Raw genomic sequence first — 19,093 nt, forward strand, 5'->3', positions numbered from 1 at the left:
CTTTAAATCACAGAGAAATTTATGATTACTTTAAATATCAGGGTTTATGTCATGGACCAGTAGATTTTTTCAACGGTGGAGCTGGATATTTACACTGTTATAGGAAACTCAGTCTGTAGTTGTCAAACAAATTGAAAGATGGTTTATATTCTTCATGGAATGCTTAAAGTATTGACAGAGACCCAAATAATAAGGCATAAAATTCTGAATCAGCATTTAGTTTCGACTTAGTTGTTGGGAACACACTGTTTAAGTTTATTATTTTGGTTTGGGAGTTCACAACTCAGCTCTGGGCTCAGGACTTAATAATGGCTGCATTTGATAAACTTCTGGAGGGAATCAGGGGACCATGTAGGATGCCAGCAATCAAGCCAGAATCCGTTGTGTGTGAGGCAAGAACCTACTCTTACAATTTCTCTGGGTCCATAAGTTATTTGTCATTTTTTAGTTTTTTTGTTTTAGTTTTTCTTTTTTTATGTTCCCCAATTCACAATACTGACCAGGCAAAGAGCCTGGGTTGAGGTGTATATGGGGTGCATTTACTGTACCTCCTCTTTCTAAACAGTCAATGTATAGAACACAGCCTGTGGTAAAAATTGGGAGGCCTTATCTTTTCTTTTCTTAATTTTTTTAATATATATATATATAAAATACTTCACCAGTACAACATTCCCATGACCAATATTCCAAATGTCCTTCCTCCCCACCCCACACAGGCCTGTACTCTAGACAGGCTTTCTACTTCTCTCATTCAGTCACATTTTGTTATGATAGTTTTGTTTTGTTTTTAACCAGAGACATGGGAGATCGAAAGGAGGGGCAAAGAAAGTACATATAATATCGGCACAGAAAAACAGTATAATTATAGCAGTGTTTTTCCAACTTAGTGTCATTATGTTCAGGGGTCTTCAAACTACGGCCTGTGGGCCACATATTGTATTTATTCCCATTTTGTTTCTTCACTTCTAAATAAGATATATGCAGTGTGCATAGAAATTTGTTTATAATTTTTGTTTTTACTATAATCTGGCCCTCCAACAGTCTGAAGGACAGTGAAATGGCCTCCTGTTTAAAAATTTGAGGACCCCTGAATGATAAGCCATGCTATATCGGAACATACTTATTTTTCTTTTAGTTATTTCTCTTAAAATTGAATATTGCTTTTTAATTTAATTTCATGGTACAGAGATTGAGCCCATAATCTTACACATGCAAAACAAATTTTCTATTGCTGAGCTATATCGTCAGTCCAGAATATTGCATTTTAATAGAGAAAACAGTTACTCACTTTCAAATAATTATTTACACTTGATTAAGGTATATGTCATACATACATATTCTTGTCAAGTTTACTTTAATTATGTTACAGTTGAACTTAAATAATATAATTACGTGCTTCCTAAGAAGTGACCAAGTGCAAATTGAGAAAGACAAACAATAATGGATTTTGAAAGAATGTGGCAGATGAAAGAGAATTAAAAACTGTGAATACTTCATAGAGACTATATTTCACATTGAGAAAAGTGAAAATTGGCTATTTCTACAATTCAATGAGGATAGTTAGTTATTTGATTTTTTGAATTCTAACAGAAAGAAAAAATATATAAATAATGATATTATATCCTTATTTTGTATGACATTCTTATTCTTAGCTTTTGATATTTTTTTCTTTTAAGAGATATAAACACAGGTTTATTCAGGTTATTGAACTACATTGTTAACATTATATTAAACCAGCTGGTCATTATTTCAGTTTAAAGATCAAACTTCATTATTTTAAATAAATATTATTAAAGCACTCTAGCTACTAATAATACATTTCTTCAAACAATGAAGATAATATGTTCATGATTTTAAAACTTAACTATAACACAATGTGTAAACTGACCAGTACTTGAATGACAAAATATATTTTCATAAGAAATTTCTTTTAGAATAAATACCAAATAAAAACATGCATATAAAAAATTAGTTATTTCTATTTTTAAAAATGTAAGCTATGTTCAAAGAAAACTTACAAGTTTAATACTTGACTAAACTTATCTGTTGCTGAAAAGGTAAATATTCTTTACTATTATAAATTTACAGAAACAAATGTATTTTCTATTTGCCAATAAGATTAATTTTGATCCAATATATAAAAATAGATCAGAAAAATTTGTATTTGTTGTTCCCAATGGACTTATCTTGAAAAATTACTCTCTCTTTTCAAAATTACTGATTCCCGATGATGGTTCAGTATGCAAATAGGAAAGAGAATGGTGTAAATATGAAGCTCTAGGAACATTGTAGTTATGCATACGTAGGACTTAGTCAAATCCCAATGACTGAGGGTTTCAGGCATTATAATAAAGATTAGCTGGACCAAACTATCAGCAATCGGACTTTTAGACAACCCAAAAATTCCACTTTTTGAAATTAACCTTAGGGTCTCGTTTGTTCATTGCAGCACTATTCACAAGAGATTAAATCTGGAAATAATCCAACTGACCAAGAACAAATGACTGAATATAGACGTTATGGTACACATATACAATAAAATACTACTTGACCATTAAAAAACATAAACTTATGCAACTTGCTGCTATATGAATGGATCTGGACAGCAATGTGATATGTAATGAAAGTAGAAGAAATGGAACAAAAATGAGTCTCATATTTGGAATATAAAGAAGCTGTGTCAAGAAATTAATTAATTAATTCCCCCCAAACAATAAAAATAATAAACAAGGGAACTGCTCTTCAGTAAGAAGCTTTCCATTAGGTAAGGTTTGGGCATATTTATAGAAGAGACCACTAGGACAATGGTGGAGGGGGAAAGTGCCAGCTCTAGAGGCAGGCTGGGGGCAGCAAATGAGATAAAGGCATTGATGGAAAGACATAGACACTAGTGACAGAGTATTGGAATAGTGTATTCCTGAAATCTAATAATGAGTAACTTTATAATTTTGTAATTCAAGACAATTACAAAAATTTTAAACATTTAAAAATACTGAAAAGACAAGTCCACAATTGTAGAGATCAGAGCAAATTTAAAAACACTATAATTATTTTTTATTAGTACATAAAAATATATTGTTTCTCCTCTGTATTGTGTATTTTGTTCTTTACGATGAATCTTAAATAGAATTCTGCTTATACTAGTGAATTTTTAGTCTCTCTCTTATTTTTTAAAATTATTTTCTCCCTTGGTATATCTGTATTCAGAATACAAGCACACTTTCTTTTCAGTATTTGCCATTCATTGTATTATAATATAATATATTACAAAAACATTCATAAAATATTTTCCAAAGCTAGAAATCAATACATCCCAGGAGAGCAATCTTTTTCAAGATTGATTCTTTAAATTGAGTAGCTTATTTTAGATATTTAAACAGTGATGGAGTTTAGATATCATTATCCAAAATAGAAACAAGCTGGATTACTATATTGATAAATAGCAAGAAGTTATACGATGAAATAAATAGGGAAAATGCCATATATTAAAGAGGTTTTTTATAATTTATTTTCTCTATAGGAAGATAATTCAATCACTGGTTTTATCTATTATAAAAATTTTCCATTAGAGGCTTTAGATATGCTATCCCAAGTTTTATGTCTATGTCAATAATATAATGTAGGAAATAACTCTTCTGGATAAAAAGTCATTTTTCATGTATTTTTTCCCATCACTTTAACATTGGTAGTATTTTACAGTTAGCTTGTTTTGAAAAATGGTTATCTTTAGCTGAAAATCCAGTCACTTAGGAAACATCCAGTGTTTCTTTTTTTAATACTTGCTTATCTACATCAATCATTTTTACATAATACTTAAAGCATATTAGAATTGTTCTTTAGTCAATTATAAAAGGGGAAAGTGTCAAAGTAAGGAACAGTGAAATAGAGAAAGATAAGGGACAGTGAGAATTAGCTAAATTGAGTGTTAAGAAATCTCACTTTTATAAAAGTAGGTTACTATAATTTTACATGTATTTAGGTAAACCACTTGAAGCCAAATATATTCACAGCAATAACAACAGCATAAAAGGTTTAGTGTAATTACAAGAGCAATAATTTAAAAATTACCTAAAATCCTCTCTTGCATGCATATTTACTATAACTCATTTATATCCTTTAGCTATTTAAATAATTTCATGGATTTTAGCAAAATTATTTATACCATACCACAGAGATTCCTGAAGGAAAACTTTACATTATAGAAGAAAAATAATTAACAGACCAATTTCAGAAATGCTAAATATATGGAATACTCAGAGATTATTAGTGAGGGAGGCTAGAAATTTCACTCACCACCCATATTAGGATTTGATGTAGTAACAAGGTAGAAAAAAGGAATTATGAAAAAGGAATTATTACATGGGTAAAATGAAAATAGAAATGCATTTCTTTCATCCTTAGCCAATTTTCTGAAAGACATGAAAATGCTAATTTGAACGACTTGACCCCTAAGTTCATTAGATGGTCAGCAAGAATAAGCAAATGGAATCAACCCCATGCACCTAGATAGATTAACTGAACAAAGATACTTGGCATAATACTCTACTCAATTGAGTGCTATTTTACCATTTCAAAAGATAAGATCACAACTATTGTTAGTAAATGAAACAGATCTGGAGTGATTATGCTGAATGAAGTAAGGGTAGCCAAAGGGAGTGTTGCTTAGGGAATGTCCTCTGGTGTTAGAGCAACTGTGCAGTGCTAGCAATGAACCATGGAGAATTATACTTCACCTCTCTTGAACTATCTTCGCACCTCTGCTTAACAGTTTCACAGTACTAAGATTGGTTAAACAGTAAATCAGGATTCAACAGTAGGTTTGTCTGATCTCTTTATTTCACTATTTTATCATTCTATATTTATAGAAGAGGAAAAAGAGTATGTGGGAACAAACAGGGATGAGTTTAGTTAGAGAAATAACTACGTTTTGAACTATCCTAATAATGAGAATGTACGAGGGAAATAGAAAACCTGTCTAGAGTACAGGCAGGGGTTGGGTAGGGAGGAGGGAGATTTGGGACATTGGTGATGGGAATGTTGCACTGGTGATGGGTGGTGTTCTTTACATGACTGAAACCCAAACACAATTATGTATGTAATAAAGTTGTTTAAATAAAGAAATTAAAAGAGTATGTGGTAATGGCTAGAATTTATGGCTAAATTTCTTCCTCCTAATGTTTCTTCTTCAGGGTAAATGCTTTGTTTCCTGTCTTCTGAGCCTTTCTATGGTCTACTTCTTGGATTTTGTTTTATCTTGAACTAACTCATTTTTTTCTTTGCTTTGGCTTCTTTTTTTGACCCCGAGTATGTTCCATTCAGTCCTAAACTGACATATATCATGCATCACAAAATTATAGTCAGTTAGTGAGCTAGACAATAATCTTTTTCTAGAAAAAATATAATTTCACATATTTATTAATTTGACAAGTTTAATGATAAATGATATTGTCATGTACTTTTGTAGACAAGGAGTGAAATGGAATAAATTTAGGAAAAGCTCAGTTTGAGAGTAAATTTGAAGAAACATGCAAACAAGTAAAATAATGATGTGTAATGCAAAAATGTAACATAATAAATGTTATTAAGAATACAAATATGGGGCTGGGGAGATAGCATAGAGGTAAGGCAGAAGGTCGGTAGTTCAAATCCCATCAACCCATATGGTCCCTGAGCCTGTCAGGAGCGATTTCCAAGCATAGAGCCAGGAGTAGCCCCTGTTACTGCTGCTGAGTGTGACCCAAAAAACCAAACCAATACAAAACAAAACAAAACAAAAGAATAAAAATAAGGGCCAGAGAGATAGCACAGTGGTAGGGCATTTGCCTAGCACACAGCCAATCCAGGAAGGATGGTGGTTAGAATTCCAGCATCTGGTCCCATGTTTGGTAGGAGCAATTGCTGAGTATAGAGCCAGGAGTAACCCCTGAGTGCTGCAGGGTGTGACCAAAAATAATCCAAATAAGATTTTAAAATAGTAGAGACAATTGCTGTTCAATGGACATTCATTATGGCTAGATGGCCAGGAAAGGTTGACCTGAGAAAGTAATACTTGAACAGATAAAAATAGAGCATGATAAGATGAGAGGGAAGAGGAGGTCTGATATAAAATTTAGAGTCAGTCTTTCATAATTTAAACAACAAAGCAAGGTATTTTAAGTTACAGGTTTTAATTGAAGTGGAATGATATAGGCCTTGACTCAATTTTTCTTTATTGTTTGCCTTTATATTGAGATTTTATTGAGTGATAAGTATTTTTAGAGACACATAGCACGTGGCTTGGTTGTTGGTTTAAGGAATAAAGTTTTTTGTGAGTTAGTTGTGGGGAGTCATGCCAGCAGTGCTGCATGGATAACTCCAACAAGACATATTGATAGACTGTAGTGATGTGTACAAGAAGGCAAAAACTCAATCTCCACTCTGGGGATAAAGAGCGGACAGCTTCCCTTGATTGTGAATCAACCAGACTATCTTGAGAAAACTTCCCGAGTAACTAATAAAGAAGCAGAGACACAAATCCTCCTTGCTCTCCTAGCTTATTTTGGTTCTATTCAGTATAGGAAAGAGCAGTGCTCTTCTGAAATGAAATGATTGAACATTATATGGTGCCCTACACACACACACACACACACACACACACACACACACACACACACACACACACACAGGATTCAGTATAGGAAAGAACAGTGCCTCTTCTGAAATGAAATGATTGAGCATTATATGATGCCCTACACACACACACACACACACACACACACACACACACACACACACACACACACACACACACACCACACACTCACATACACAAGATTTGGGAATATTTTGCTTTTTAGGAAAATGCCATGTAATATTTAGTGACATATTAATTCTATAAATGTCAGTTTAAGTGTATTCACAATGCTAAGTTAGGTTGTTGTGTTTGTTAGCTTGTTTGTATTAAGTTTTTGGGCCACACCTTGCGATGCTCAGTGTTTACTTCTGAAACTGCACTCAGGGATTACTCCTGGCTAGGTTTAGACAACCACTAAAGTACTGGGGATTAAAACCATGTCAGCTGTGAGCCAAAAAGTGCCCTATCCACTGTTGTGTAGTACCAGCTCTTAAATAGTAAATTGTACATTGTCACAATAAAAATATGGCTTTGATTTATTTTATTAATATATTTATAATTTTATTTATAAATATTTTAATAATTTATTGTTTTAATTTATTTTCAATTAAAATTTGAGGAATAAAATTATTAACATATATTTCACAGTAGCAGCATAATTGGTACTTATCACTCTCCACATAATGATCACATATGTCAGAAATACTAAATTTGTGGCCAAATTTATAGTATTACTTTTCAACACTTACTCCTAAAAAATATTTCTGTTCTTTTTATTCACATATGATTTTCTATCGTCATGTTTGAAACAAAAATATGCAAATTACTTTGTAGAAGACTGTAACAACTGGGGCTGGAGAGATAGCATGGAGGTAAGGCATTTGCCTTTCATGCAGGAGGTCATCAGTTCGAATCCCAGTGTTCCATATGGTCCCCCGTGCCTGCCAGGAGCGATTTCTGAGCATGGAGCCAGGAATAACCCCTGAGCACACCCTGCCGGGTGTGACACAAATACCACAAAAAAAAAAAAAAAGACTGTAACAACTAGAACTGTATTTTGTGCAAATTTTAATCATAAATTGTTTTCAGGCACAAGCATTGTTCTTTGTTTCTTTTTTATTTATTTGTTCTTGTTTTGTTTTTTGGCCACATCCAGTAGCACTCAGTGGTTACTCCTGTTCCAAATTCAGCACTCAAAATTGGCAGGCTCAGGGGACCATATGGGATGCCGGGAAATGAACCCTGGTCAGCTGCGTGCAAGGCAAATGCCCTACCTATAATTGTGCTGTCGCTCTGGCTCCTGCATTTTGTTGTTGTTGTTGTTGTTGTTGATGATGATGATGATGATGTTATTGTCATCTAGTATTTTTTTTTATTCTGGTCACACCCAGGTATTTTCCTGGCTTAGGACGATTTCTGTGCTCAGGAATCACTACTTATAGTACTCAGGGAACCATATGAAATGTCGGAATCAGAGATGGTTTGATTACTTGTAATGCTAGGGCCCCACCCATTATATTATTGCTCTGATCCAGGTACTGTGCTGCTTTTCTCCAAACATCATAAACACCACACAAGGCACATAACAATAACTAAAGAAGCTTATTAAATGCAATATTAAATTCTAGAATTACTCAGACTTCAGCTTCATGTATTAACTGAGGTTTTGTTCTTGACTTAGTTTTATGTACAGTCACACACACACACACACACACACACACACACACAAGCACAAAGCTTTTTAAAGAGTCATACCTCCCAGAGTAGCAGACAGCAAGAAATGTGTCCCATATTTCTTGATAAGATTTTCTGTGATTTGTTGAAGGGTAGGTCGACGTCCCAAAAGTCTTATGTTGCGGAAGAATTCAGGGGCAAGAGGCAGAGGGGAGCCAAGAAAATTTCTTCTCTCAACTGCAAGGTTATTTACTTTCCAGCGGCCAAACTCCCTGAAAAGCAAATGCATTTTTATTCATAGATAAAAAAAATATAATTGAATGTTTTTATTTGAAAAGGGTAGTTGATAATTTAGATGTTCACCATATTACAATATTATTCCTCCAAAATATATATCATGTGTTTTTGAATCAAAAAAGTAATATTTATAATTAATTTAGCTAGAGAAAATATTATAATATCAACTCAAAGAAAGGAAAAAAAGCAGCTTAAAGTAAACAGTTTCCACATATTTCTCTGCTGTTCTCCTTTAAGACATAGTCATAAAAACTGATTTCATTGTACACCAATCTGAACATAGCATTATTAAAAAATAGAAAAAGCCAAGAAATGCCATATTTTATTATTTTCTAAGGGAAATTAAAAAACAGAATTAATTTATTTTCAACACTCTAATGATCTCTATATTCACTCTAGTGTGAGAACTTGCAAAACCTCAAGGATATTACAGAACTGTGGAATAATTTTAAAGACAAGATCAAAAAGAAAGATTAGTTTTTATAATAATTATTATTACATACTACATATTTTGAGCCAAATTAAAAATTATCATCAGCAATTTCTTAAGACAAAAATTTACTTTATTTTATTTATTTATTTATTTTGATTATTGGCCACGCCCATGACGCTTAGGGGTTACTCTTGGCTATGTGCTCAGCAATAGCTCCTGGTTTGGGGGACCATATAGGACACCAGGGGATCGAACCAAGGTCTTTCATGGGTCAGCCACATGCAAGGCAAATGCCCTACCTCTGCGCCAATATTTATTTTTAACACACTTGTCGAATTAAACTAAAGTCATTTACGTCAATAAAATAGTTAAATAAAATATTAAACACACACAAAATAGTTTTACATTTATAAAACAACAGACATGCATGTTGACTAAAGCTAATTTACCAGGGATCAGATTGATTAGGAAAATATTTGCATTATTACTTTTTATGGAGAATATTGGAATTTATATAGTTATAATCCTCATTTAATAAAAAAATTTTTTGCTTCACTGTCTTCAACTCAAAATATTTTTTATCACTAAGGGCAAGAAACTAGACCATGAGTGTAGGTTGGTTTTAATGTCTTTGTTTTCAAAGCATAACCTTGCATCAGCCTGAATAAGGGTTCCCAGAAAAGCAAGACAGCAGGCATTAACTTCCATGGAGAATGATGGCTGTATTAGTGAGACTGAGATGATTTCAATATCCAGTTATATGCATGTTTATTCATGTGCACATATACACTAAACTTTATGAATGTGATAATTTAAAATAGTGTTGATGACACAGGAGCAAATAGTGCATTGTGTAGGGCTCTTGCCTTGCATGTACTTAACATGGGCTAGAATCCTACCACCTCATATGTTTCTCTGAGCCTGCAAGAGTAAGCCCTAAATATAGCTGTCAAGCTCCCTCCACTAAAATACATATATTAATTAAATTGTATATAAAAGTTGTATTATCATTTTGGTATCATATTATTATATACCTGTAATACAAGGCATGTAGAAATATAGATTACCTATGAAGTTATCTATTATAACATAAATTTAATTTGCTTATTAATTCTACAACTTCAGAACTTAACCTTAAACTTTTAATTCTTTTTCTGTAAAGAAAAAAATAAATTCACCAAAAAAATATTGACTTGAAACTGGACTTTGATATATCAAATATTTTACAAGGTTTAATAGTGAACATCACTAACTCATATATATTAATTTTAAAACTTAGTATTTGAGTTTCATGTGAATTTATTGAACTTAAATGATCAAGAATGCACTTTCAAAAAATGCACTTTCATAGTAAGATATTATTCATCACATAAAATTTTTACATATTGTACATATGAATGTTTGAATATTGGAACAGCCGATTCTAGATGATCATTTTACTGTTGTTAATAAAGAGCTTTATAATTTTAATCTTAGTTCTGAATCAGAGGCCATCCTAATCTTGTTCTTCTGATTATAGTGTAAATGGCACAAAAACTAACACACTTCTTTATAATAATTTAAAATAGACAAAACCAAAATTATGCTCTTTCCATGTAAAATACTCCCAGATTTTGCTTTTTTCTTAGATCTGACATGACATGATATAAAAGAGATGTAACAAATAGGTTATTTGCTATCTGAAACCAGTTTACAAGAAATGGTTTTAACATTTACTTGTAATTTTCCAAAATAATAAAATTCTTGCCAGAAAGCTTCCTAGCAATAGAGATGAAAAAATTTCTGACCCTAGAGACTCAAATTAAAATGGGATCAAAAGTGAATGTTTTATTACTATTTGGAGGCTTTTAAATAATTGTATATGCCTAGCCACAAATAAGCAGTAATTTATTAACTACAATTATTATACCCACCTTATAATATATACAAAATATATAAACTATATATAATACAAATATATAATATGATTTTACATTTTAATATATAAATGCTTTATAAAATATAATTATATAAGTATATAGGTATATATATATCTTATTAAATTTAGCTTATTTGAAGGAAGTTGTGTTTTTCCTTAGAAGCAAAATCCTTTGAAAGCTATGAGTTTGGATTCCCTTATAGAGAAAGTCCAGTGTCTTTTTTTTTACCTTTCTCAGCCTATTAATCTTGATTAAGTGTTCAGTTCCCTCCTAACAAGAAGAGCTGAGAGGATGAAGCTGGAAAACAAGGATGTTTCTTTTTTTTATTTTTATTTTTTTGAGATTCAATATGAATTTTTAAACATAAATTATTTATTTAAGCACCATGATCACAAACATGATTGTAGTTGGATTTCAGTCATAAACAGAACACCCCCTTTCACCAGTGCAACATTCCCACCACCAATACATTCCCTCCTTCCTTCCCATCCCCTACTGTATTCGAGACAGGCATTTTACTATAGTTATTTTTTTAACTTTACAAGGATGTTTCTTAATGAGATTAAGATCAATTTTTCATACCCACTCAATGCCTGATAAATCTTTATGCTCACCAACTTTGAGAATTTCTGAGAATTAATTCTGGTGTATTAATTTTCATTTATTTAAACAAAGAACACTAAGAAATGAGCAATCTTTGCTTTCATATATCTAGCGAGTTGTAAAGAGATAAACAAAGCCAGGTTGTACATTTTGGTCTTTATCCTGTGCCTTACAAATTAACATAATAGAAAACACCATTACCAACTGCAAATAGGAATAACAAACTATCATGTCCAGGATTAAGGATGAATCCTGTTCAGCAAATGGCTCCCCTCACTGGGAACTCTGAGAGTAAAGTACAAGTGAAGTACAAGACCAGGGCCAAAAAATTAAGAGTATAAACTCAAAGATTTTTTGCTGTTCTGCATGTTTTAAACATATCCTAAGAAATTCTGTGATTACCCATAAAATCCAGTCTTAGCATATAATCTTGAGGTAGATGGATAGCATTGCTGCAGATTACAAGCCCAATGTACAAGTGGACTGCATAGAGATGAGGAAGATGTATACCCTCCACTCCTCTGGAAGTACTTTTCCTGTACAGTATGACCATAGCACTATTATTATAGCAATTATTGCTGAGAGAATTTAGCAAGAGCCAGATCACAGGATAACGTAATATATTAGTAAGTGTTTCTCCATTAGCTTTACTTGTTAGTTCAATTCATACAAGGCAATGAACATGAACATGTATGTACAAGTTACAGAATAATATTCCAATAATTCCAAATATCTGCATGTAATCTTTGCGTGGATCATGGTCATAAGTACTTAGCAATTTCAAAAAAGAAAAGAAAATTTAAGCACTGCATTAAGAGGTGTTTTTTTTATCTTTTTTATTTTTCATTTTTATTATCCACATTTGGTTTGTGCTGACAGGAATACATACCCTATTATAATTTCTAAGAATTTTTATTTTTTAAATATTTTTAAAATACAGGAAATATTTTTTAATATTTTTAAATACAGGAAGAAGGTATTTCTGAGCAAAGGTGGATAATAAGAACTAGTTAAGTGAAATAAATCATCTTTAGGAAATACAACATTGTGAGAAATAGTTGATAAAAAAGAATAGTATCTTTTTTCTCCTGAACTTAGGATATGACATATTTATTAGTGTCCATAGTCAGTGTGGTTATTCGCTTACTTTGACCTGAGAATATGTGTCCCAGAACAGTCATCCTAGATCTACATGAGTGAGCAAGTGTGAAGATACATTTCACCATATAGAGCTGCCAAGACAAGAATAGGACCTATTGCTTTATTTGCTTAAATGCTAGAAATATAACCCACTACTTTATCTAGTACATTGATATGGGCTGACTTAAGATATTTTGCACAAAATTTGTAATAAGTGTTTTTTTTTCCTAAAATCTTGCAAAGGAACATTTCACTCAGTAGTAAAGTGATAGTGTACAAAACGCATTTTGGAGCATACAATGATGTTATGCTGAATAAAAAATCTGCATTTGGGTATGATTATCATAATGAGAGCTTTCTTACAATTTTCTCAAAATTCTATGATTTCCATAATATTCATATTAAAGTAGACATCATAACATATAATTAAATGGCATATTCTACTTAAAATCTTTAAAGAACACAAATAATTCCCTGATACATTTGCTCCTACACAATATAGGAGCAGTCATTAGAATTTAGTATAACTGTCTTTAGAAGCACTGCTACCGTATAGAACACATAAATGTGCAATAACTAATATCCATATTACATTGAAAACACATAGATTTGTTTTGCTGTACAGAGTCTCTATTAGTTGATTATGACATTATATTTGCCTATTAAATATTTTGAACTGCAGGAAACTGTTATTGTGTGTTGTGTTGCATAATATCTATTTAAAAAATTATTGTAGTTATATGACAAAAAATATTAGAAAACAAGAAAGACATCAACAAAATATTTAAATAATCATTATACCATTGGAAAATTATCATTACCCTTCCCTATTTACATTTAGATTATATGTAGTCATTATTAAATGCTACTTTTATCAACTAACATGAACAATATGAATACATGAAGTTAACGTACAAATCATTTTATTGGTAGGTCTTTAAAAATATGGAATGTGCCATCATGCTTTTTGCTTATGCAGATATTGAAAAACTTTTATTTTCTAGGTTTAATTTTTAACTCAAGTTGCTTTTCTAACACCAAAAAAAGCTGCTACTGTATTACTTTTCCAACAATGTTGCATTTGTTGACTTATAATTTCAATTATATCAATATTCATTAAAATATTAAGATACAACGTAAGATTTGGGACATCAGTGATGGGAATGTTGCACTGGTGAAGGGGAGTGTTCTTTACATGACTGAAACCCATTACAATCATATTTATAATCAAGGTGTTTAAATAAAAATTTTAATTAAAAATAACCCCATAGGCTTGATATTTATATAATAAGCCACACCCATATGATGGTCCTTCATATTGTAAAGTTTTTGGTGTACATATAGTGAGTAGTTGTTAAAATCTGTTTTGTTTTATTTTATTGCACTGTGTTTCTATTCTGAAGAAAATTCAAGAAGTAAAATTAAAATGTGACCTTTTATTTTGAAAAAAATAAAAGATACAACATTAAATTAAAACATATTATATAAGTGCTGGGCTAGTGTGAATAAATTCAGTATGAGAATCAAAACTAACTTGCCAATCTTTATTAGCAGTAACCTAATTATATTTTAAAAATCATACTAATTTTAAATATGCTGTTAATAACTAATACCATCAACACACAATTCAATTTTGTGTAAGTGTTAAAAATAAAATAGTTCTTTTAACGATCTCTCCACCTCTCACAAATGATGTTATTTTCCATTTGACCAGTAAAAGGATAATGTTCCAAATGACCTGGATGTTGCTTTGAAATCACTATTCTAAAAGCAGCTGTATGCTAAGTTGTTGGCAGGTTAAAGGATCTATTTTCTTTTGCATCCCTGCCCCTGGCACACTTGTTCTTAAAACAAAACTAAATAAAAGCCCACTAATGATATTTAAATCTTGCAAGGAGGGTAGTCATTTTAAAGAATGAATTTCTGAAAATTAAATATTACAAGAAAACTATAATCACATAAGCTATAAAAATGTTTCCATGCAAAGTTTCTGAGGAATTTATTTTTTGTTGTTTGTATTTTTCTCACACCCATTAGTGCTCAGTGGTTAGTCCTAGCTCTAAGCTCAGGAATCACTCCTGTTAGGCTCTGGGTATCACATGGGATGCCAAGGATCGAACCTGGTTCCATTGCATGCAAGGAAGCATCCTATCCTGATATCATTTCTGAGGCTGTTAATTACTATTTTATTAGGATTGGACAAACTCTGACTAAATTAGACAAATTTGTAGGATTTCAACAAAGCATTAGATCCTGTTGTCAGTAAGAAAACAAGAATAGTGTGTAATTGTACTCTCTTGAATGAGTCTTAGAATAAAATAAGGTAAAAATTTGAGGTTGCTATTAAATACACTTTTTAAGATTACCATATTGAGGGGCCGGAGAGATAGCATGGAGGTAAGGATGCAGAAGATTGGTGGTTCAAATCCCGGCATCTCATATAGTCCCCCGAGCCTGCCAGGGGTGATTTCTGAGCCTAGAGCCAGGAGGAACTCTTGAGCACTGCCGGGTGTGACCCAAAAACCAAAAAAAAGATTACCATATTGAGGACAAGGATGGGGATGATATAGTACAGTGGAGAGAGTACTTGTCTTGCATGCACTAACCCTAGTTTTTATTCAAGGAATATAATATGGACTCAATGCACTCCCAGGTATAATTCCTGAATGCAGGACCAGGAATAAGTCCTGAGTACCACCAGGTTTGACCCCCAAGGACAAAATAAATAAATGAACAAATATAAATGAATTAATTAAATTAAACTACAAAATACCTTTTGCAAAAATATAACAAATACTATAATGTAAAAATAAACCCATACCACTATAATAACAGCAAAATAGTTGAATAAAAAGGGATTATTTCACCATCATGGATGTGAGAAATCTGAAGCATTAATACACATGCTAGTGAACATTAATTGCAAATTAGCAATAAGACTTTTGCCAGGAGTAACCCCTGAGCGTCAACGAATGACCCAAAAAAAAAAAAAAAAAAAAAAAGACTTTTGAAAGGTTAATAGAAAATCATACCCAGGAAATTCTTACAAAATCATTGAGATTAAACGATATAGAAATAACAATGACTCGATATTCACATAAACATAAGTTGAATGTCCAAATAGTTCTTCAAATTATATTCTAACATAAAATGTTTTATAGAATAAAAGTAATTCAGATAAAGATAAAATTAGTGTTTATATGAGTTTGAAGATGATCATATTTTGGAATATGCAATAAAGTAAACACAGAAATAATATCTAAAATAATAGTACAAAGGATGAAAAAATTAATGTTAAGAAGAGATATATTTTATGTAGTTATTAACTTAAAATGGAAAAAATTACATTTTAGTAGCATAAATCAGATATTTATGTCTTTATAATGTTTTGAATCAAAATTTATCAAATGTTGGAACAAGGATCCTTGTTCCTTCTGGTTTGAGCTTGGATAACTATTTTATAAATTAGATATTAAAATTCTTCTGAAAGAACTAGGTCAATTAAAAGTTACTAAAGCCAGAAGACCAGATGGTACTGAATTCACACCACTAAAATTAACTACCCTGGGTTCGGCTAATTCTCATTATTCAATTATTCATGTTATATATGTGAAAATCTGGTAAATTGGAAAATTGCCGGTAATTTTCTCCATCAATGGAAGATGACTCAGTTCTCCTAATTATAAACTTAGACACAAAATGTGTCCTTTCCTTCCCCCTAGGTATTTTAAAACGCAACTGACTTTAATATAAAAATTTGAGCAATCAAAAAAATATATCACACAGAATTTAATTTTTCCTCCAAATTAATAACTCAAGAAACCATTAATATGGAAGTTAGCAAGTAGCTGTTTATTACAAAAGTAACACCGAATGTTAATTACAAGGGAGTGTTCTAAGAATTGAAACTTTCAAAGAAAGATTCCCATGCAAATACATTTTTGCATTAATTTTATGAATGTGGATTAGAATGCTTTAATCACATATCATAAATGTTTTATCACATATTATTGTCTCCTGTGCTTTAAAGTGAAGCATATTAACTTAAAAATGTTCATGTTTTTTCAGATTTCTTAGTTACTTTTTATACTTGTATAATTATAGAATTTTTCAACACTTAAAACTTTTTAAAGTTAAACATTTTAGAACAGCTAATGTGTGAATCATATTATTATTGTTATTGTTGTTATTAATTTAGTTTTGAGCAGGTGGCACCTAGTTTAATTGCCTGTTTATTTGCTCTCCAAGTACCCAGTACTCTTTATTGTAGTTATTATTGTTTGGGACACACCTAACTGGTGCTCAGGCTTAAATCTGTCTCTGTGCTCAATCACTTTCAGTGAGGATCATATCAAATGATCAGGATAGAATCCTGATTTACTATGCCGGCAGCAAGAACCTGACCTTCTGTATTCCCTCTCCAGCCTCTGCTTTATAAATCACTTGGAGAGAAATATTCAACTGATACCCTGTGAAAATAATATCTACTTCCAACTTTAAATATTTATCACTTCTAAAAATTCATGTTCTCTAGAAAAATAAAATTTTCATACATAGCGGTAATTAAATAGAGTCCAGTTAGGATGCACCTCTTACCTACCATAATTTATAAATAAGCACTTCCCAGTAGAATTAAATATGGGACCACCCAGATTGGTGCTACGGGATACTCCTGCCTTAGTGTTCAAGGGTCACTTCTGATACTGCTTGTGATTGTGGTGCTGAGGGTTGAACCTGACTGGATATTGAATGCAAAAAATCTGATCTAATTACTGAATGGTCATTCAGATGGACCAAAATTCTTTTCTGAAACAGAAATACTACTGATAGCATTTAAGCTGGAAATTTAGGAGGAAACTTTGATTGAACTGTGGATAGCAGGTGCCTGTGAGGTCTTAGGTTGTCAAGGAGAATGTAGATTCTGGGCTGGAGAGATGGCATTGAGGTAATGTGTTTGTCTTGCATGCAGAAGGAAGGTGGTTCGAATCCCAGCATCCCATATGGTCCCCTGAGCCTGCCAGGAGCGATTTCTTAGCATAGAGCCAGGAGTAACCCCAGAGCACTGCCTGGTGTGACCCAAAAACAAAACAAAACGAAAAAATTAATAAATAAATTTAAAAAGAGGAGTATGTAGATGTAACTACGTCATTTAGACATTCAGTAAACATTCTACTTGAAAAATAGATGGTAAATGGTGTTATTAGTATCAAAACATGGAAATAAAAGGAATTTGACATATAATTTGAACATTAGTACATAATATATCCTAATAAAAATATATAAAGATATAAAGGAGCTAGAGTGGTAGCACAGTGGTAGGGTGTTTACCTTGAATGCTGCTGACCCAGGATAGAAGTGCTTTGATCCCCAGCATCCCATATGGCCCTTGAGCCAGAAGCAATTTCTAAGCCAAAGCCAGGAGTAACCACTGAGTGCAGCTGGGTGTGGCCCAAAAAAACAACAAAAACAAAACAAAACACAAAACCCTCAACAGTGTGTGTGTATATATATATTTGCTTTTATTATATATAATATGTTATATATAGGTTAACTCCTAAATGACCTATTTAAGTCTATGTACTGCTTGACACCTCATTTGCTTTGCAAATCGTCCACTGAGTTAATTATGAGCACAGAGCCAGGAGTCAGGTGTGGACAGAACAAGTCAACAAAGATGTTTTTAATATATTAAAATCAGGGGCCGGAGCGATAGCACAGTGGTAGGGCATTTGCCTTGCATGCGGCTGCCCAGAACGAACCTGGGTTTGATCCCTGGCATACCATATGGTTCCCCAAGCCAGGAAGGAATTGAGAGCATATAGCCAGGAATAACCTCTGAGCATCACTGGGTGTGCCTCCCAAACAAAAATAAATGAATAAATAAATAAAATATTAAAATTAATAACTATTAGAAAATAAAAGGAAATAAAAGATAAAAGTATGCTTTATCTTTATTCTTATCCTAATTTATAACCTCAGTCAACCAAAAAGTCACTATACCATAGAAAATATTTTTAAAAATGTTTTATTTCTGTATTTCATAGTATTCATAATCATAGATTCTTTGAAGAGTTGAATCTCTAGTAAAACACTAGACACTGCATGATCTAATATTCATGATACATAATAATCTTCCTATAACACACAATAAAATAAAACTGACCAAACTAACTTAAAATTCAAAAAATATGAGTTGGAGGAGCCAGGGGAGATAGCAGAGCAGTAAGGCATTTGCCTTCCATGTGGCCAACACTGGACAGAGTGTGATTCAAATCCCAGATTTCATATGGTCCCCCTAGCCTGCCAGGAGTGACTTCTGAGTGCAGAGTCAGGAGTAACCCCTGAGTGCCACTTGGTGTGGTCCAAAAAACAAATTAAAAAATCCTTGAATTGACATAGTACTTGAATAGACAT

General features: G+C 32.2%; 1 protein-coding gene and 1 non-coding gene across 4 annotated transcripts in view; both read right to left on the reverse strand.

Moving 5' to 3' along the window:
- BRINP3 (BMP/retinoic acid inducible neural specific 3) overlaps nt 1–19,093 on the reverse strand; it is a 405,270-nt gene that overhangs the window by 200,768 nt on the left and 185,409 nt on the right. For all 3 annotated transcript variants that reach the window (XM_049770256.1, XM_049770255.1, XM_049770257.1), the window contains one exon: nt 8,369–8,559. In XM_049770256.1, coding sequence (XP_049626213.1) covers nt 8,369–8,559 — 191 coding nt within the window. The remainder of the gene's footprint in view (nt 1–8,368; nt 8,560–19,093) is intronic.
- On the reverse strand, nt 474–606 carry LOC126005177 (small nucleolar RNA SNORA51). The gene has a single exon (XR_007494349.1). It is a non-coding gene; the product is annotated as a small nucleolar RNA SNORA51 (small nucleolar RNA).

The sequence above is a fragment of the Suncus etruscus genome, chromosome 3 (assembly GCF_024139225.1).
Source record: "Suncus etruscus isolate mSunEtr1 chromosome 3, mSunEtr1.pri.cur, whole genome shotgun sequence".
Classification (NCBI taxonomy): domain Eukaryota; kingdom Metazoa; phylum Chordata; class Mammalia; order Eulipotyphla; family Soricidae; genus Suncus; species Suncus etruscus.